This window comes from Phaenicophaeus curvirostris, chromosome 10, assembly GCF_032191515.1.
Source record: "Phaenicophaeus curvirostris isolate KB17595 chromosome 10, BPBGC_Pcur_1.0, whole genome shotgun sequence".
In the NCBI taxonomy this organism is placed as follows: Eukaryota; Metazoa; Chordata; class Aves; order Cuculiformes; family Cuculidae; genus Phaenicophaeus; species Phaenicophaeus curvirostris.
This window is the reverse complement of record NC_091401.1, coordinates 27,340,835-27,361,565: the sequence shown is the minus strand read 5'-3', so window position 1 is coordinate 27,361,565 and position 20,731 is coordinate 27,340,835. Positions and strand designations below refer to the sequence as shown.

General features: G+C 47.4%; 1 protein-coding gene across 6 annotated transcripts; it reads left to right on the top strand.

The window, feature by feature from the left end:
• The first annotated feature begins 457 nt into the window (after positions 1–457).
• On the top strand, positions 458–19,383 carry CEP63 (centrosomal protein 63). 6 transcript variants are annotated; one of them, XM_069864720.1, is made up of 13 exons: positions 458–548; positions 2,758–2,938; positions 4,044–4,139; positions 7,239–7,364; positions 8,228–8,341; positions 10,704–10,937; positions 11,413–11,558; positions 12,168–12,302; positions 12,931–13,045; positions 14,874–15,071; positions 16,578–16,783; positions 17,321–17,585; positions 18,959–19,379. In XM_069864720.1, exons 1-13 carry the CDS (start codon positions 505–507, stop codon positions 19,136–19,138), a joined length of 2,040 nt encoding a protein of 679 aa, XP_069720821.1. In that variant the 5' UTR covers positions 458–504; the 3' UTR covers positions 19,139–19,379. The 6 variants fall into 6 exon arrangements, with proteins under 6 accessions (XP_069720821.1, XP_069720823.1, XP_069720825.1 ...); XM_069864722.1 differs by lacking the exon at positions 12,168–12,302 and having other exon boundaries at positions 18,959–19,383; XM_069864724.1 differs by lacking the exon at positions 10,704–10,937 and having other exon boundaries at positions 18,959–19,382.
• Positions 19,384–20,731: the final 1,348 nt, after the last annotated feature.

Below are 20,731 nucleotides of genomic sequence, written 5' to 3'. Positions count from 1 at the left end.
AGCTGAAAACCGTTCCCCTGTACCCACACTCTCTGATCAAGAGAGGTGCCTGTAACTTGCAGATCATGCAAGCTCAGTGGGTCAGAATTGTGACACTAAGTTAGCCTGTCGAGAGGTGTCTGATTTTAAGGCTCTTCTCCCAAACCTTGGTAGGTTAGGAAATGCACCAAGCTGGCAGCTTTAGGTGTCTTGCCTTGGGGTCCCTGCTTGAGGGCTCAGAGAAGCAGGAGCAGGCGCTGCCTGGCTCGTTATGGCACCGGAGCTGCCAGCGTTGAGCTGATCCTGGCCTCTCCCAGAAGGAGCTGCTGATCGAGAGCTCAGATGGTGTCATTATAGAAAATCTGTTTTCCTTTTCTTGACGGGTATTTGGCTCTTAATTTTGCAAAGGTGGCTGCTGTTTTCCTTACCTGTGTTTGTGTGCTAATTGTAATTTTTTTAACTTATGCTTGTTCTGCAGCTGCTTTTGTGCCATTCCCTTGATGTGAAAGCCACCAGGATTTGGGGATGGAGGCCTTGCTGGAAGGAATGCAGAGGAACAAGCAGGGGAGGTACGTATGCAACAGAATACAGGCAACATGTGAAACAGGTGAAGTTCTACTCTTTCCTCTTAGTCAGAATCAAATCTTCTGGTCTCAGACAAAGCTTCCCTTGCCTTATTAAGGGCTTTAGAGTCTGTTTGCTGGTGGACAGCTGCAGTGTTCATTGGCCATCAGCTGGTGCAGCCACAGTGACTGGCTGAGCTGGCCTCACAGTAATCCCTTGTTGGGTCTTAAAGTTGTTAAAATTTTAATTTTGCATCTTCCTGAAAACCTTACCTTGTTGTTGTAAGCCTTTCTTGCTTTCTAGCCTCAGGAGCAGTAGTAATTAAAGGTGTGGATAAATATGTTTTTTGTAGCAGCCTTGCTAAGTTAATGAGACTTTGTTATCTATTTCATTGGAAACATAGTTTTCTCCTCATTTTGAAAATGCAGTCCCATCCATCTCTGAAGAATCCCTCGTGCTCGGTCTTAGGTGAAAATATCTGGACTTTTGGATCCCAGAGAGACTGTGGTGTCAATATTGGAAAGAAGTGGTTTATGTGTTAAACAAGCATAAAGGGAAGGTCACTGATGCCACTTGCATAGTCATCTGTGAGAATGTGACTCTGGTTTACTGGTACCACCTCTTCTACAGATAACCGATTGCAAAAGTCACATCTAGACTTAGCTTTAGATCAGCAGATGCTGTGTAGGAAATGTTCTTGCTCTCCGTAAGAATTGCTAATTTTTGGTTAAGTCACAGGACAGAGTGAACTTCAAATTTAACGGATTTTGGCTCCTTTAAGAAGTATTTCTTTCCCTATAGAAAATGTGCCAAGTTGTGAAGTGTGGATATGCTCTGGGGGAACTGACAAATTTCAGTCCCTTAACCTATTGATTTCCATTTCTTTTCAGTGCTTCCCATTTGACAGGCGAATTAAAGGGGTAAAGATCACCGTGGAGTTCACTGCCCTCTCAGGCTGTCTCTTGTGAGCCTTTGTGTTGTCCCCAGCTTAGCAGCTTGTGAAGTTTTAGAGGAGTTGGTTGAATTGGCTTCAATAATTACTGCACCAAATTAGAAACGGCAATGTCGCTAGGGAGCACACTCTCCCTGATGGATTGCGAATGTTTTATTCTTCATTATCACTTTGTCATCCAGCCCCCTCCACTTAGGGGTTTGTCTGCATTTGTGATAAACTTCTGTTTTCAGGAGCGGATGGCTTGGCTGTAAAATTTCTCTGGTGACTGAAACTTGGTATAAAGTAACTCTGCCTGGAGAGCAATTAAGGCAAATACAAAATAGGGATGAGACATGCTTATTTAGATAGCAGAGACAAAGGGATAAGTGCTCATGTTTATCTCTGAATAGAAGACAATCCCTGCACTTAACGTGTGTAGATCACTTATTCCCACTGGGATTTCAAAACTATCCTTCATTGGTCTAGGTCTGTGCCAGGTGCTGGGAGCGTATTGCTTCTGAGATGCTGTGTTAGAGCAGGGTGAACGTGTACATGTCCAGTGCCTTTCTCTGCAAGCATAGCACTGTGTATGCAGGTTGCATCCAGAGCTGTGGGACCAGCAGGGCGAGGGAGGAAATTCTGCCCCTCTGCTCCGCTCTGGTGAAAGCTCACCTGGAGCCCTGTGTCCAGTTTTGGAGTCTTCAGCATGGGAAGGACATGGGGCTGTTGGAGCGAAACCAGAGGAGGCCACGGAGATGATCTGAGGGCTGGAGCACCTCCTGTACAAGGACAGGCTGGGAGGGTTGGGGTTGTTCAGCCTGGAGAAAAGAAGGCTGTGGGGAGACCTTAGAGCAGCTACCAGTGCTGAAAAGGGCTCCAGGAAAGCTGGGGAGGGGCTCTGGATCAGGGAGTGCAGGGAGAGGATGAGGAGAACGGTTTTCAGCTGAAAGAGGGGAGATCTGAGATGAGATTTTAGAAATAAATGGTTTTGCTGTGAGTGTGGGGAGGCCCTGGCCCAGGTTGCCCAGAGCAGTGGTGGTTGCCCCATCCCTGGAGGTGATCAGGGCCAGGTTGGATGGGGCTTGGAGCTCCCGGATGCAGTGGGAGGTGTCCCCATGGCAGGGGGTGGAGCTGGATGGGATTTGAGGTCTGTTCAAACTCAAATCCTTCCATGATTCTGTGAGCGGGTCCCTTTGTGCTGCTCTGGATGTGTTGGTGTGGGGTGCTGTATCCACACTGGCTTGTTCCTACTTTGCAACATGAAGCTCTTTCCTTTCCAGTGGTGGATTCCTGACTTCCTGCGAGGCTGAGCTGCAGGAGCTGATGAAGCAAATCGACATCATGGTGGCTCAGAAGAAGTCTGAGTGGGAAGGACAGACGCAGGCTTTGGAAGCTTGTCTAAGCATTCAAGAGCAGGAGCTTTCTTCTGTCAGGGCTGCTCTACAGGAGAAAAATGAGGAGGTACCGCCTCAAATTTTGTTTTGCCAGCTCTCTGAAGAAATTGCTTTGACTTTTTGGGTCAAAAGCCATCAGTTGGGTTTTTTGGATGCCTGTTCAACTGTACTACATCCTTAAAATTACTCAAGTACTGCTGTAATTTTTGGTAATTTGGTGTGAAATGTAGCAAATTTGAGACGTGACAGGCTGAAGCAGCAGTGGGGCAAGAACTCTGCATCTTCTTGTTCATGTGGTCAGGTGCTTCTGCTGGTCCACAGAACTTTGGAAGTAATGTCTTTGTAACCAAGTCAGTAAATCTGGAGTCTGAGCCACAGAGCAGTCGTTTTTATCATGAAGTTATCGTTGTTATCGGTTATGTTCTCTCAAAACACTTTTGAAATATTTCCTACCACCACAAGTGAACGTTTATTTCAAAACTGAGCTGTAAACTGAGGCTGTAGTCACTCTGGGACATTCACGCTTTTGGTTTATTCATGATTTTCTGTGGTGATTTTGATTTGTCGGCTTGCTGTCCTCAGACCTGCAGTTAGAAGGGTGGCCACTCTGGCCTGGGCATGGGAAAAAGGTGGCGGGGCAGGGAGGGAGGGGGGAAAGAGAAAAGCCAGAGTCATGAGAGTAGTTGCATCAATGTAAGGTCAGTCTTCATCGTGGGTTACAAAGCCCTGTTTCTTTATCCCTCTCATCTCCATGCATTATTTGGAGTCTCTGCTTCACCAAGCACAGTAGGATAATGGCATGGCCCTTCTTTCCCTTGGTAGGTGGCTTGGGATCACAATGATTCTTGTGGAGATTTTGATGCAGGACTGGGTAGAAATAGCCTTTTGACATTAGCCCACACTGTCAGCTTCATCCCCAAAAATGAAAGCCAGAAACTGGCTCCAAACACGAGACCAGAACAGAAACAACTCTGGCCCCACCAACCAGGGATTGAGACATAGACTTAACCTGATTCATAGCGAGTGACCCTGCTGAAACATTCAAGATTATGATCCTTTAGTAGCCATTTACCACTTTATAGCAGTGTGTAGTGATGAAATGAGAGCTAATGCCAGTGCCTGCCGACAGTAAAGTCCACTTTTATTTGGTTGCTTTTTAACTCTTGGTTCAGGTTGCCATGTTGCGTCAGCAGCTAGAAGATGTGGAAAAAGCCAAACAGGAGATGGTTAGAGAATACGAACAGCAGCTGAAGAAATTTCAGGAGGAGGTGAGTCCAAAAGCAAAGATTGATTTTCAGTCCCCCGTTGGCACATGGTCTGATGGGTGAAATACTTTGCTTCTTTGCTTTTCTTTAAATGCTGCGATTTTAAAACCTTCTGTTCCTCATATTCTTACAAAAAAGAGCATTGGGTGTAGACAAAATAATATTTTTATGCTTCACAAGGCCTGGTTTTGGCAGTTCAGAGGAGCTTGATGACTGAGAACTGTTGGATTGGAGATGTGTTATACAGGCATGGTTGCAGTTTTCATGTATTAGACCTTGACAGAAGTTTCCTCCAAAGATTTCATGGGTTCACCCGTCCTGGCCAACACAGTGCTTGTGCTGAAGACGCCGTGGATACAGACAGCAATTTGCTTCTTCAGCATCTGTGAAATTATAAAAGGGCAGTGGTGTGACTGACTTGAATTGTAGGAGGTCAAGAGATGGGAATGGGCACTGGCAATGTACACTCACAGCCCAGAAAGCCAAGTGTACCCTGGGCTGCATCCAAGGCAGTGGGACCAGCAGAGAGGGGATTCTGCCCCTCTGCTCTGCTCTGGTGAAACCCCATCTGGAGTCTTGGGTCCAGTTCTGGAGTCCTCAGCATGGGAAGGACATGGAGCTGTTGGAGCGAAACCAGAGGAGGCCACGGAGATGATCTGAGGGCTGGAGCACCTCCTGTACAAGGACAGGCTGGGAGGGTTGGGGTTGTTCAGCCTGGAGAAGAGAAGGCTGTTGGGAGACCTTAGAGCAGCTACCAGTGCTGAAAAGGGCTCCAGGAAAGCTGGGGAGGGGCTCTGGATCAGGGAGTGCAGGGACAGGATGAGGGGAACGGTTTTCAGCTGAAAGAGGAGAGATTGAGCTGAGGTCTTAGGAAGAAATGGTTTTGCTGTGAGTGTGGGGAGGCCCTGGCCCAGGTTGCCCAGAGCAGTGGTGGTTGCCCCATCCCTGGAGGTGATCAGGGCCAGGTTGGATGGGGCTTGGAGCAGCCTGGTCTGGTGGGAGTTGTCTCTGCCCATGGCAGGGGAGTGTTGTTCTTAGTGCACATAATAAAAACTAAGTTTACTGAGAAAACACTTTTTGAAAGTATTTGCAGGGCTTTCATCTCACAAATGAGAGCTTCCCTCTTGAGAACCATTCTCTGATTCTATGCTTCTCTTTCACCACAAGGTGGTACGTGTGCCATGTCCTGCAGGTGGTGTAACAGCATTCCACCTTTATGCCTTAACTCTTAGCCTGCCTCCACTTGTTGGCAGCAGGGTATTAAATGGTGTGAACAACTAGCAGAGCCTTGACCTGTCTTCTCTGGAGGGATGAGCTTAGTTCCTGCTCACTGTAAGCCACCAGTTAATTCAGTAGGCTCCACTTTGACGACAGAAGGCATCTGTCCTCATTTGAAACACCTTACTATTCAGTATGACTAACAGTCTCCATTCATGAGATGTTCCCACTGGAACTGTGGATGAGCTGCAAAGCAGAGCTGTGCTTTGTTGCCAGATCGGCCTAAGTTGCTGAGGCTGAAATACAGCGTTGTGGCCAGAGCCTCTCTGTGTTTGTGTCTGACCCACACAGTGTTAATACAAGGACATTAAGCTCCAATATCTGTCAGTTTTCTTGGGGAAGTCTTTCTGTCTCAGTTGACCACCATTACCAGTAAAATTACAGATAAAGTGTCCAACTCACTGAGATTGTTGTGAGAACTTGTAATCTTCCGACTTGTTTGGCAAAAGCTGTGTGTTCATTGGCTCTAAGAACAATTCCACATTCGAGTGCTCCGCTGACTCTGGGCCCTGGAGAACCTTCTGTGACCAGCACATGAGGTCTTGAATCAGACAGTTTTAACTCTCGCAGTCCTTCTGTTCATCTGTGGGCTCAGCTTTCTCTGTCACTAAAGTGGGAATGATGACTGCTGAAATTCATGTGGCTGTTTGGGAACTTTTTATTTAACTGTTGAGTCGAGGGGAGCTCATCAAATGTAAAATCCTGTGTGAGCGGCAGGTGACTATTTGCACTGAGGGTCATTTAAATGTCAAGGGTTTTTTCCTCATTCCTGTTTCTGATACAACTTTAGCATTCTAGCAGTAGGCGTAGGAGTGATATTTTCTGCTGGCATTCTCCACTCATTGTGAAATACGCAGTGTATCTAAGCAGAAAATGACAGATGAAGTAGTGTTGATATTATGTGTAGTGGCAACTCTCAAATTTTCCTTCTGTCACTAAGCAGAAGGGTTCCTGTTCCCACCTGAGCTTTACGGTTGTAATCGGATAAGAAATTTTGCTTATGTGTAGAGCCACCCGGTGGAGGGGCAGTGTGCCCCTCTGCGTGAGGAGAGTGGCCAGGGGCATTGCCTGCTCCTACTTTGGGAGCCACCCATGGGACGGATGCCATGCTCTTATGCTCATGATCTCCATCTTATCAATATTGCAGTTGTGTTGTAATAGTCATAAGGCAAAGGTCTAACTCGAGCCACTGATCATAGAATCACTAAGGCTGGAAAAGACCTCTAAGCTCATCCAATCCAACCATCAGCCAAACCCTGCCATGCCTGCTAAACCATGTCCCCAAGTGCCACGTCTGCATGTTTTTTGAACCCCTCCAGGGATGGTGACTCCACCGCTGCCCTGGGCAGCCTCTGCCATGGCTTTGAATAAGGGAATTTTTCCTGATATCCCCCACTCTAAATCCCCCCCCGGTACAATCCGAGGCCATTTCCTCTCATCCTACCAGCTGTTATTTGGGAGAAGAGCCCAGCACCCACCTCGCCACAATCTCCTTTCCAGGAGCTGCAGAGAGAAATGAGGCCTCCCCTTCCTCTTCTCTGGGCTGAACAGCCCCAGGTCTCTCAGCCACCCCCAGAACCCCTGGACCCCAGACCTTTCCCCAGCCTTCAGTGGTGTCTTGCTACTCTCACACAACTAGCTGTATTTTGTAATCCTGTTGGCACAATGGGCTCATCATACAACTGGAAGAGTTTGCTTGTAAGCTGTGTGGCCTTGATGAAGAGAATTGCTTGTGTGAAGCCATTTTGTGTACCTTCTTTCAAAGGTGTGTAATTCTTGCCTTGAACCTTGGACAAAACTGTCTTTTTGCTGTATCCCTTGCAGTTGTCTAAGCTGAAGAGGAGCTATGAGAAGCTGCAGAAGAAACATCTAAGAGAAGCTCGAGGAGAAGCCGGCAAGAGGCAAGGGGAGGACCAATTTGAGATGAGCCGACTGACCAGGAAGCTGGAGGTATGTAGCGAGAAAGCAAGTGCTAATCTGAGTTTGGATGTATTACTGCCTTTCTGGGCTTCACTGGTGACTGAATAGTGAAGTAGGAAATGGGCTATGAATCCTGCTTAAAAAGCACTTTCCATCTGCTCTCCAGGTGTAGCTCATCTCAACCGCTTGTGTAATGAAGGCAGTTTCCTTCGTTAGTACGTTAGGACGGAGGGTAAATTATGCGGCTGTTTTTGTTCTTTGACTAAATGAAAGGAAGAAGGTGCTAGAAGGGTAATCAATTATGTGAATGGAACAGATTCCAGTGCGGTGAGGCTGTCATCTCATTTCTTTGAGGAGGAGGGAGCGGTGTGTCAAGCAACTTCTCAAACCTGTCTCATCTTTTAATCTTTCTGCTGTGCTGAGCTCAACTGCACTCTGTTTTCTTCTGCTGTCCCCTGAAGATGCAGTTAGCAAACACACCTGACCGATGCAGTGTCTGATTTCTGGAGCAGAGATTAGCATTAAAATTGTGTAGCTCATACCTGCCATCCTAGTGATTGTGGTGGCAGTATGTTTGGAAGCTAAAGCCATTCTGAACTGTTAAACCTCTGACAGCAAATCCATGCAACCAGCCATGAACCTGTTAGCACTTAGCATTTGTAAACAGCAGTAATTGACGCGTTTTAACTCGCGAGGGAAAGAAATACAGTGGACACAGTGCGTGAGGGGTTTTACACTGCTGAGCTGGTGCATCCGATGACTGGCTAATGGTTTCCCTGCTGCGGGGAAGGGTGCACGAGGATATGGTGGGGAGGGAAAGCAGACAGGGATAGGAACTAGAGTTGTCAGATGTGCAGACGTATCGCTCCCAGCCACCCCTGCTGTCCTTGCAGGAGTTCCGACAAAAATCACTTGACTGGGAGAAGCAGCGTTTGCTTTACCAGCAGCAGGTGGCATCGCTGGAGTCGCAGAGGAAGGCGCTGGTGAAGCAGTCTGAGATCCTTCAGGTACCATTAATGCCTGCTGAAAGTTTTGTTGTATTTGTGGCAGTAGGTGGGAGGGGAGGAAGGGAGAGGCTGATGGAATCACTCAGGCTCAAATCTAGCTCAGGTTGTTATTGGAAGGACTTTTAACGTCCTAGTGGAGTAATGCGTACTTGTGTGGAAAAAAAGATCTGTAGTCTATCAGCAGAGGTTGGATGTACCTCGTGCGGTTCCCCCCGGCCCCCCTCTACCCCTCTAATTAGTAGAGAAGTAGTAGGGTGCAACTTTCCCTTAGAGGCAGAGCCCACAGCATATGACGCTTTAAAGTTGCTGTTACGTGGTGTTGTCTAGTTCAGAGCTGTGTACCTGCCTGTAGCTAAGATCTGCTCTGTAGGTCCAGCCCCAAGGACGATGTTGGGAAACAGCTTTCCTCTACAACAGACATTTCTGCGAAGCGCTGAAGTAACACCAGTTTTCAGCTCTCCCCCCATTTTTATTTAAAAAAAAGTCTCTTAAAGCTGACAAGTGGTGGGGCTGTTGCTCCTGAGCAGCCAGTCGCTCGGGGAGTGAGCAGCACCACAGCAGATGAATTGACCCAGAGCACAGCCGTGAAGTCACACTGACACAATCACAGCAGACACTGATAAGAAGCTCTTGCTGGGGACTTTACACTTAATGGGCTCCTGAGTCGCTCTTGAGTGGAAGCTCCTGCAAGGAGGAAGCTTGTGATGATAGGATTGAAGCTGGCTCCTACGGGGGCTGTGTGAGAGGCTGACACTGGTATATCTACAAATGCAGTGAGAGTCACTGAGCAGAAGGTCTTGCTTCTCTGCTGTCTTTGTTATCATTGATGGCTCCATTGTCTGGGAGCAGCTGTGTCCTTGGAGTGCAGACTAGCAGCCGGATCGCAGGGGACTCCGATTATGCGCAGCAGAGAAACAGGAATGTGTGGAGATTTTTCCTAAGCGGTGCGGATGCGTTCAGTGCATGGGTGCTGTGAACAGAGTGCCCAAAGCCTCAATTTATTTAAAATGCCCAGCACAAAAGTGCTAGATTTTTGCCTTGGGTGTGTCTGTGTATTTTTGTGTGCTTGGTTGTTTCTCTGGTACAAGGTCAAGCCAAGATCTGTGACCATGGGGTGCTTCCCCTTTCTGTTCTTTCAGCGGGTGTCCCCTCCTATCTTCCCGTGCAGCACAGGGAAGCCTGGCATTCTTACCCAGGGTGAGCACCTTCCTGCAGCCTTTAAAGTCAACAGGTGAAACTTGGAATTCTGTGCTCTCCTGCATGTTCTGTGGCTGGAAATAAGAGATGGCTTAAATACTTTCTTAAAGCAGCAATTAAATATTCAGGCAGTGTGGTACTCTGTTGTCTTGGGTGGAAAAAGGCTGTGCTTTAAACTCTTGCCCCTCCTGATTACATTTTCTGTCAGGACAATTGAAATAATGAAAAGGCTGTAATCAAAATTATACCATGGTCTCCCAAACGCACAGTTCCTGGAGTGCTCTCAGTTACGAGGCATTATGCGTCAGGTGGCAAATCAAGGCATGTGGTGACCCTGAAGCTGGCAGGAATTGCTACTTTGAGAAGCTGCAAGTAAAGGACTGCTGAAATATTTTGTTTCAGCCTTTAAAGATTATAAGGTGCTGTACAAAAAGGGAATAGATAAAATGAGTATTCTTAGAAGCTTATAGGAGAGCTGGCTTGTTAAATTTCACCAGCTAGCAAGGTAGAAAGAAATGGTGTGAAATAAAGTATTGTGCCTATAAATTATAGCCCATATAGTGCTTGCTACTTGTGTGCTTCTTATAACTCTCTTTGTCTGTCACTCAAACAAAGGGACATTCAAAGCGAGCATTCTCGCAGGCCGTCAGAACCAGGTATTGGCTACATAAAGCAAACCATAATTGACTGCTGCAACCAGGTCATTTTTTGATCTGTTTGGGGGTTGTGTGTGTTTTCCATTTTGCACTAAGAGCTGCTTTATGTCCTGGTGGGGAGATTAGCGACTGGGTGCTCTCTTGCTTGTGTGATATCTGCAAACCTTGCACACTGCTGTTTCTCCTGGTGTACCCTGAGGTTAATGAGCAAAAATCGTAGGGAGCTTTGTCCTTAGGCAGTTCACACTCAGAGTGGTTTGAGAGCCTCATTGCCTAGATTCTGTTTTGCAATCACAGGGCCCTTGAGGCTTTTTAGTTCTGTTTGCCTTCAGAAATTTTATCCATCATGTAACCCTGGAACAATCCTTTTCCAAATTCCCTGGAAGGTAGTATTGCTTCCTTTGAGAACGTGGCTTCTTACACAAAGAAATCACCAGTTGGTTTGAATGTAGTTTTGATAACGGTGTTTTCTGTAGTGTAGCATTATGCACACTGATTGCTTTTGGCAGACTCAGCTTGCCAATCGGAAGCAGCTTCTGGAGTCGGTGGAGCTGGCTAACCGCTCCGAAATCCAGCACTTAACCAGCAGGCTTGAGAGGGCCAACAATACCATCTGTGCCAACGAGTTGGAGGTGGAGAGGCTTCACATGAGAGTGGATGACCTGACTGAAAACAATCGGATAATTCTGGAAGATCAGCAGAGAGTTCAGGAAGAATTAAGGCAGTCCAAGAAAATGTTAGAGGTCAGTGGAGGACCTGTTAGGAAACTGAAGGTAAAGCAGTGCTTGTGATAAGTAGCAGGAAGGCTCTTCATCCCAGAGCTCATCTAGAGCCTTTGTAAAGTTTCCCATTGGCTTCAAAGCTGGCTTTCTGGTTTCTGAACATGAGAAGACACTTCTTTCCTGTGAGGTTGATGGAGCATTGGAACAGGCTGCCCAGAGAGGGTATGGAGTCTCCTTTTCTGGACATGCTAAAACCCACCTGGACACACTTCTGTGCAACCTGCTTGAAGTGACACTGCTTTAGCAGGTGGTTGGACTGGATGAGCTCTAGAGGGCCCTTCCAACCCCAACCATTCTGGGATTCTGAGATTTGTACCCATGAGGTGCTCTGCAGCATTTCCAAGGGTCTCTTAAAAGTCTGATTAACCTCTCATCATGTTACAACAAATGAATTTGATCCATCTTGCAGCAGTCATTCTCTCTCCTTCCTGTGCAGGTGCTACAGGATGAGAAGATGGAACTTAAAGCCACCTTGCAGTCTCAGGAAGATTTCAGTGACAGCTCCAAACTGCACCAGGAACAGTTACAGAAAGAGCTGGCCAGGGTGACAGAATCTCTTCTCACAAAAGAAGTCCTTATCAGGTAGCACCCGTGCCTCACCAGTACTTATGCTCTTGAATCCATACTGGTATTCCATGTTCTTCCACTGAAGATGGTAGAAGTGTTTTCATGCATCTGGATCAGCGTTTGTTGATACTTAGAATGGTACCTGTGGTTCCTCCCAAGTGCTGTGTACAAGTGCACTCTTGATCAGGGAGTGCAGGGATAGTACGAGGGGAATGGTTTCCAGCTGAAAGAGGGGAGATGGAGGTGACATCTTAGGGAGAAATGTTTTACTGTGAGGGTGGGGAGGTCCTGGCCCAGGTTGTCCAGGGAAGCTGTGGCTGCCCCCTCCCTAGATGTGTTCAAGGCCAGGCTGGATGGGGCTTGGAGCCCCCTGGTCCAGTGGCAGGTGTCCCTGCCCATGGCAGGCGGTGGGACTGGGTGGGCTTTGAAGTGCCTTCCAACCCAAACCATTCTGTGATTCTAGTTCAGGTTGGCTTTTTCAGTCAGCCTGAACTTGAGCATGGTCTGTCATCCCACATGAAACTGGTTTGCATGTTCACAGTGCACACACAACTGTTACCTCAAGAAGGTGGTGGCTGTTCCCTGCATTAGTGAATTGAGTTTAAAGTTGGTGTTTCTGCTTAGGGCTCTGGAGGATCGCTTGCGGGAGAAGCAGTTGTCTTCTGCAGGGTTGGAGCTGGAGCATGCGCTGCTGCAGCTGCAAAATGCTCAGAAGAACGAACAGCACTTGCAGTCAGAGGTGACTCACCTGGAGAACAGGTAGCCAACTGCTTCATTCCCTGCATGTGCAGTGAAACTGGGATAACAGTACAATACCTGCTAGATCGTATTCATCAAGTTAACTGGTCCCACTGTTTTTTGTAGGCTTGTTTGAAATATCAAAGGGCTGAAGCAATTGAGTGCTGTTCATTTTGCAGTTTATTAGTGAGAGCGTTTTGCTAATTGGTGGCTGCTTTTCACTGCACACTGTGGGTGTTCTCGGTGTTGTAGCTTGCTGAGGCTCAGCACCCTCACTGGGAGCAGACTACGGAGCCTTTGCAGTCAGTGAGTAGGAACCAGATCTGGACCTTACTGTGAAGTAAGGAGTATAAACAAGTCTTCCTCTCCTGGTTTATGGTTTCCAAACTAATGTTTGCGTGGGACGTTTGTGGCCTTACTGTGGTAAAGAAGCAAAGAAGACACAGCTATTGTCTGCTAGGATCAGCTTCCTGGTCTCTTGGAATGGTTTTGGTAAAAAAAGACAAAGGATTGGTAAGGAGCTTACCCATGTTGAGAGTCTGGTTTCTGTTGTGACAGACATGGAAGACTGCTTGGAAGGTCAGAGTTTCTCTGACTGTGTCTTCCTCCCTGGGGTGTTCTAATCTGTACTTTTACCTTTCTTGCCCAGACTGGTGTCCTCAAATGCGTTGTGTGTACAGCTGAGTGAAGAGCTGAATGCGAGTATCAAAGAGCTACAGTCAGTAGAAGAACACCACACTGAGTCAAAGGCAGAGATTAAAAAGGTAATTCCCCTTTGTTCCTGCAAGGAAAGAAAGATCCCTATGGAGTCAGCCGTTCCCGCGTGTCTCGTTCCTCTGCAGAGACTGCCGGTGCACAGTTAGCAAAGCTGGGTGTGGGATCAAAGCCAGGGGTGTTGGGGAGGCAGTGCTGAAGGGCAGGAAGGAGCTGAGAGGATGGGTTTGCAGGTTTCTGCACATGGCTGTGATTGACTTCGTGAGCTTCTCTTACACCTACCCTGGCTTCATGCAGGATTTTATGGTGTGGAGATACTTGAATTGATGCTGGAGGGGCAAATATGCACGGAAATTAAGGCCTGGGATCCAGAGTTTAAGCTTAATACAGGTTTCCAACAGGATGAAGGACAAGGAGGGAATGGGTTTTGCTGTACTATATCCTGTCACACTTCAGACAGGGCTTCAAATGTGTTCTAGTCCTTTTGTGAATAAGGGAGTTTGTTTCTGGCTTGTTACTGAGACGAGCTCAGGGGCTAGAAGAAAGGAGGCAGCTTATCTGCCACGAGGACCTCACCCTAGCAAGATTCTGTGCGCCCAAGGGAGACCGACCTTCCAAAAGGCTTGGCTTTTAATAGTGGTGTAAATCAGTTATTGTGAGAGCTCTCACTGGAGCCTTGTTAGAAGAAAAACCTTATTGGGATTGAGTGAAAATCCTCCCTCCTATGAAAACTCTTCATCCTTTATTCTCAACGTACAGAGGTGCAGGTCTTGCCAGAAATGTGTGCTTGGTTACACATTTAAACAGCTACACAATAAATGAATCTCCTGCAGTTGGGGAGGAAAGAGAGATTTATTATGGTTGTTTCTATTTTGTATACTTGGGAGGCATGGAGGTGACACGGAGATAAATCACCATTCCTGTAATATTTGCATGGCCAGGCAGAGATCATCTGGTTCAATTTTCTAAAATGCTTGTAATTCGCAGAAAAATCCTGGCGGTTTGGGTGGTTAATGTATCCAGCTGATGGAACGGAATGCTAGGGGAGAGATGATGCTGTGGTGGTGTTCTGTTATGTCACTGAATAAACACAGTGCGCCTCCTGGAATATTATATGTGGTTTAGGTCTATCAGCTCAAAAAGGGTGGAATAAAACAAGATAAGATATGGGAAAAGATGACCAGAAGGATGGAGTGTTTTTAATACAAGGAACAGCTGAATGGAATAGAGTTATCAAAATGGAGAAGGGATAAATGAGATTGAATGTACTAAAAATAAAACTGTGCCTGTCATGTTGAAAGTCAATAGGGAGCAATTATTCTCTCATAATCCAGGGTCTTGTGGTCATCAAATGGAGTTATGAAAACAAAGAGGTGTATTTTTACCCTGTGCTTGTGGAAGCTTGCCATGGATAGCTTCAGTTGCTACAAGCTGACAGCTATTCAAAAGACTTAGGGCAAATTCATGGGAGCAAAGGCTGGCTGGAGCTATTTAAAGATTCCCTCTCTGGCTCAGGAAGGTGGAGTGGCAGATTGCAAGGTTATGTTATGGAAGTGTTACCTTGGTAAACCCTTGGGAATCTGTTGTTGGACATGGAGGTAGAGAGGTGAACTACAGGGACTGCGATTTGATTGGTTATGGCTCTTTCTGGAGCTCTCTACAGCACGTAACTTGTGCCTTGTCAGCAATTTATGGTGTGGAAAAGGATTGGTATGAGGTGGTTTTCAATCAAGAAGGACAAGCATGCACAGAGGGCTAGTTAGATAGAGCTTTTTGTTTTCCTGTACTCAGACTTCATGTTACTGTGTACAAAACTTCTGCATCTTTGCTGAAACCTCTTCTAAAGCTTGTGGGTGGTGTGTGCATATCTTCCTTCAGCTGAAAGAGCAGCTCTCTCAAGCTGAAAAAACTTACAGCAATGAGCTGGAAGGGATGAAAAGGGAAATCTCCAGGTTGACACACGAGTTACTCCAGCGGGACGTCGCAATTGCATCTACAAGCGTCAGCACATCGTACCTAGAGCAACGCCTGAGAGCAGAGCTGGGAGGAGCAGAGAGGAAAGCGGTGGAGCACAGGGTAAAAAAGGAAGGAGGCTCTTCTGCTGTGTCTCTAAGGGATCTGAAGGCTCGGGATACCTCGCTAGTTTTTAGCTACATTAATAGTTTTCTTCTCTCTTCAGCTTCTGAAAAACAACTTTGCGACCCTTCTGATGAAGTCTTCTAATTGATGGTGTTCGCCACATCTCTCTTCCTGCTTCTTTTCAAACCTGTAACTGGCATCCCGTAGAATTCTTTGAGATCACCCATGCTAATATGGTTTAAAACAAAAGTAAACAGCTCTGCAAGGTCTCTGTAGGGTCTCTGCAGGACTCATGGCCACAGACTTGAATTGAGGGTGGAAAATGCCTGTAGGGTGTTGTGGGCGTTGTGTTGTATTCTTTCTTCTGAGCTTGCTGTTTGCCTCAGTTTCGTCAAATAATTCTGGCCCAGCTGGGAACCTTGAAGCTGGAAAACTGCCATCTCTCTGAGATGCTGGAAAAAGCATAATGTGATGCGCTAGAGATGTGTGTTAGAGACGGAAAGGGACCCCCATTTTTCCCTACCTGGGAGCAGGAATCGTCTTTGCCCAGGCCTCTCACAGTGCTAGGTAGAGTTCAATGAACTTAAAATCGAAGCAAAAGAGGCAATTAGTGGGGAAACAGGGCCAGAAAGAGTGAGCATCGTGTTCAGTCATAAAGTAGTGAGGGGAACTATGGAATCGGAGCCCTTACGTAGGCTTCTTCTCCATGGGGTCTGGCCCACAGTCTTTGGTACGTTTTGTTGCATTTCCATTTTAGAGACAGCAGTGATGAGAACGACTTAAGCATCTAAATTTAATAGAATGGGCAAAAAGAAGTGGGAATGTCACAGGAGCAGGAATGATGCAAACGATATCCAACGTAGTATGGAGAAGGTGGGTGGGGAGGCATATGCACAGCCTTTTGTAGTCATTACCATTGCTAATTGGAGTGAGGGGATCTAGAAGTGTTCTTGCTAACAGCTTTGCTGGTAGATCCCGTGAAAGGTAGTTTCTTGGGAAGCACGGTTGCTTCTCATCCTAAGCTGAGCCACTGTACTGTGTTCCCTTATGCCTGCAGGCAGTGTCTGGTGGAGCCGACTGCTCCGATAGCCAGAGAGTTGCTCGGACAGAGACAGGGTACTGGGTGCTGTCTGAGCGTGCCTAGACTCAGCCGAGATGAGTGAGGGAATCTCAGGATATACAGCTAGAGGACAACTCAAGGTCACACAGTCCTTGTTGTCCCAAAGCCAGAGGCAGATACATCTGAACTATTCCTTGTCTGTATGTTCCTGCCTTCAGAAGCATCCAGTGGTGAGAGAGGCAGATCAGCATGGCGTGTCTGGATGAGGACACAATAAGGTGTATAGAATTGATTTGCTCTTCTAAAAGCCTTGAGGATTTTGCCAGTGAAATTTGGGATGAGTGGATATGCCTTGAGGAACTGCTTGCCAGCCTTTGCTCTGGGTTTGACTATGGGGACTCGCAAATCAGAAGTTTTGACTTTAGCCCTTCTCTGCCTTCTAGGGAAAAGATGTCACCCCAAGAACTCATGGTGAAGACGCTGCTATCGAGCTCAATAAATTAAAGTTGGAGAACTGGCAATTGCGGAAGGATCTAGCGGAGGCCAGAGCGGAGCTGGAGCTCAGTCAACAGGACTGCCGGGATGGACCTGAGCGCCCTGCTCTACTGATGGAAAACAGAGAGCCCAAGGCCAAAGATGTGCAGTGCAGGTAAGTGCTGCGTTACTCCAAGGATACTGCCCTCTTATGGTGAAGGGGAGCAGAAGGCATGGGGTTGTGTGGGTTTTTAATGGCATGCTTCGTGTATAGTATCTGTCTCCAGCATGTAGTATGTGTGGGAGAACACAAAGGACCCTTTTGGAACCTGCCTTAATGCTGCAATAGCTTGTAGTCCCAGCTGGTTTGCATTCTGCGAAGCCAGCGAGCATGACTGTCTTTTGACTGCCATTGCCTTTTTCTCTGATTGAGCATCAGAGTGTGTTCTTGTCAGTGTGGGGAGTAGAGTTATCACAGGTGGCTGCACTTCTGTGCAATGAGGTACTGTAGTCTTTAGTATCTACATCAGCAGGATAGTGAGGGAATTCCCTAGGGACTGGATGTGCATCTGGAAGTCCTATGGAAACAGGAGCCAGCTTGGATGGCCAGGACCATTAGTAACCTGTTAATTGTTAGCCCTGTGAGATTTTGCTGAAGTTCAATGTCTAAGAGGCCAGCTGTCAAAGCATTGTATTCAAAACTGCCTTTCAGGACAACTCAGGAAGCACAGCTCAGACACGATGAACATCACAAGCCTGATGGGGCTCTTCAGCATCATCCAGGAGAGCCCCAGAGATGCGGCGCTGCTGAAATGGGAACTGTGACTCCTGAGAGGGATGAGCAGCCCACTCAGACCGGCAGGGAGAACTGCTCGGAGTCACTTGCTTTGGGTGCCTTGCTGGGAACGGACTCTGTGCTCCATGTGCTGGATAACAACAAAGATTTTGCAGATGAAGCATCTAAGCAGTCCCCTTTGGTAAGCAGGGGTATAGTTACTGGTGGCAGTTCAACAGCTGAGGATGCAGCTGGCATCTCATCTGGCAAAGGACACAGGATTTTGAATGTGTGGTCTGGCTGCATGGTGCATGTGATTCTTTAGGCAAACAGTGAATGTGAAACGGAGCAAAACCGCTGCTGATGGTTCATACCTGGACAATGGGAACCGTGTAGTTATTCTTCATAGCTCTGGGGAAGGGCTTGTGTGCGGTGTAACTGGTGAGCTAATCCCACAGGCTCAGGGTGCTCTCCACCTGGTGCTGTGCTTCAGTGTGCGCCATGAATTGCTGCTGTTATGTTAGAGCTCTGCCCTGCCTTTTGGCGTGGGTCTGTAGTAGAGGGCTGAGTAAGAAGGACACTGGGGAGCTGGAACATATCCAGAGGAAGGCGACGGATATGTGAAAGGTCTGGATCCCAGGGATTCTGTGAGTGGCTGAGGGACCTGGGGCTGTTTAGCCTGGAGAAGAGGAGGCTGAGGGGCAACCTCATCGCTTTCTGCAGCTCCCAGAAAGCGAGTTGTGGTGAGGTGGGTGCTGGGCTGTTCTCCCAGGTAGTGAGTGATAGGACAAGAGGAAATGGCCTCGAATTGCACCAGGGAAGGGTTAGATTGGATATTAAAAAAAAAATAACTGACAGAGTGATGAAGCTGTGGCAGAGGCTGCCCAGGGCAGTGGTGGAGTCTCCATCCCTGGAGCAGTGAAAAAAATGTGACTGTGGCACTTGGGGACATGGTTGGGAAGCAGTGGAAGTACATAAAGGATAACAGAGAGATCCCTAGCGTGGGCCTGGTCTGGCCCTTCATTGCCTTCCCTGGAACCCATATTGTAAGAGGATCCGCTCACAGATTTTTTATGAAGACAAAGAGCCAGATGTAGACCTGAAGTGTGAGGCTGCACTGGCGCATGCAGGACAGAACCCCTGGTATTTTCTAATGCCCTTCTCCAGAGTCACTGTGATTGCATGTTCCCCTCAGTGTTTGACGTGGAGGGGCTGTAATCGAAGTGAGGCCCCAGTTCCCTTGAGGAAATGGTTAATTCCTGTTGATACCTCTGGGGTTGGAGCTCCACCTGTGAAGTGCAGCTGTTGTGTAGGCACATGGAGAGCTTGTTTCTGTTCAGCTCTATCCCCAGTGCCTTGAAGAGGGAAGCGGCTGGAGTAGGAGTGTTGTGTGTGCTGAGCAACCAACAGTACTCCCTGTAGCATTGGCAAAGGCTTGGGAGGCTCTTGCTGTTGGCTGGAGCCTGTTGGGAGAGCCAAATGCTTAGTCTGCCTGAATAGGCAAGTGACACAAGAGCCTTTCAGAAGCTGAAACTTGGATTGAAGGATACCTGATATCCCTTTGTTTCCCTTTAGAGCCCCCTGCCTACAGCTTCAGTTGGATCCATAGCTGCAAGGTACCTGGAAGAGGAAGAATTGAGATCCCAGCACGTCCTGGAGAGCCTGAATGCTCACATTGAGGAACTGAAAAGAGAGAGTGCAAAGTTAGTGAGGAAATTCGGACACTGTGAGCCGAATGTTTCTTATGGGACTTGAATGCTGGATTACTGACACGGTCCCCTGCTGTGGCTGGGGAGGTACCTACAAACCTGTTGCCATCGCAGCTCGACTACAGGCCACATCTCTCACTTTGAGAGTATTTTAAGTTTATTTTATACATGTAAAAGCCTTGAAATAAAACAAAATGGAAACCCACCTCTTCTTCATGCAAATATGCAGAGTAAATCCCTTGGTGCTTATCTTGCCTTCACACCAGGAACTTTGATGCCTTTTCCATCCTTTCCCTCCCAAGGTAGCTGTGTTCTTACAGCAATAAGGATAATAATTCTTCTTCATTTAGGCTGCCTGCATTTTTCCCTTAGTGGATTTTCTTTGTATTTCCTGATTCTTGCAACCTCTGCCCTTTCCAATTTGTGCAGGATCTGGTGTCTTTATCTTGCCTTGCCTGGTGCTTGAAGCACTGCACAATAGCTGAGGGATGAACGGCTGTGTTCTGATTGTGGCCACAGCTTCTTGAGAAAGGAAGGAAAGCAGCTGGAACTGGAAATGAAATTATATGGGAGGAGAAGCCACAACTGTGATTCATCTGCATGGCAGGCAGATTTGCAGCTGCTGTGTAAGCCAGGATCAGCCTGGTTCGAGCCTGGACAGCATTGGACACTACCCAGTCAGGCTGGACTGCTGGATGAACACATCTGTGACCTGTTTGGAGGAATATATTTAGTCCTTCCTCAAGGAAAGTAAGTTGTAAATGAGTGAACAGGACTGGTTTCCTACAGGCTTGCCTTTCTTCCTGGGGTGCTCTGTGGTTCTTCTGGGACTGAGCCTTTACAGCTTTTGTACAGGCAGACTGAGGGATGGAGACATCCCCTGCCCGTCTCTAACTTTTGCATTCCTTCCCGTCAGCTTCACTTTGTCCTAGAGCAGGTTAAGGCTATTGAGAAACAAGGATTCATAAGCAACGTACACGTGCAAAAGCCAGCGCTCACATGAGGCAGATGAGCCCAGCCGAGGTGGTGCCTGTCTGCAGCCTCTGTCCTCCCATAAATGAGACTGCCCTTGGTCAAGCCATACTACATTCCAGAGTTGAAAAACACTTAGATCAACAAGTCCTTCTGTTTTGGCTTTCTTCCAGAGTTCTTTAAACAAGGATAAAACCTTCAAACCTTTTCTGGATTCTGATTGTGCAGTGATGAAGTGTTTGAGCTGCCCACATGTGGGGAGAACTGCAGTTGGACGTTTTGTGCAGTCAGCACTGGCCCTGGGTCCTGCTCTGAGCTGGCCACAGGTTGGCATTTTCATAACATCCACCTTGAACATCTGCCTTGACTATCCAGATCTTGGGTAAGGACTTGTTGTTGATGGAGTGTTTAGACAAAAACTGTCCGACCAAATAGAACAAATGATTGTTACCCCTTCCTGCAGGAGCCGATAGATCCACCAGGTATGTGGGATGCCAGAACTCTTACAGATTCCTTGTGCCCTTCCATGGGGACAGCAATAGCAATTTTTATATCACAGAATGGTTTGGGCTGGAAGGGACCACCAGTCCCACCCCCTGCCATGGGCAGGGACACCTCCCACTAAGATCTCATCTCAATCTGTTTCCTGAAGATTTTTGCAGTGAGC

Bases quoted from the DNA above. Each gene is read 5' to 3' on its own strand.
- CEP63 (XM_069864720.1), top strand. From the start codon at position 505: ATGGAGGCCTTGCTGGAAGGAATGCAGAGGAACAAGCAGGGGAG. The intron at 549-2,757 runs GTACGTATGCAA...TTTCCTTTCCAG, and splicing joins CAGAGGAACAAGCAGGGGAG to TGGTGGATTCCTGACTTCCT. The intron at 16,784-17,320 runs GTAAGTGCTGCG...ACTGCCTTTCAG, and splicing joins GCCAAAGATGTGCAGTGCAG to GACAACTCAGGAAGCACAGC.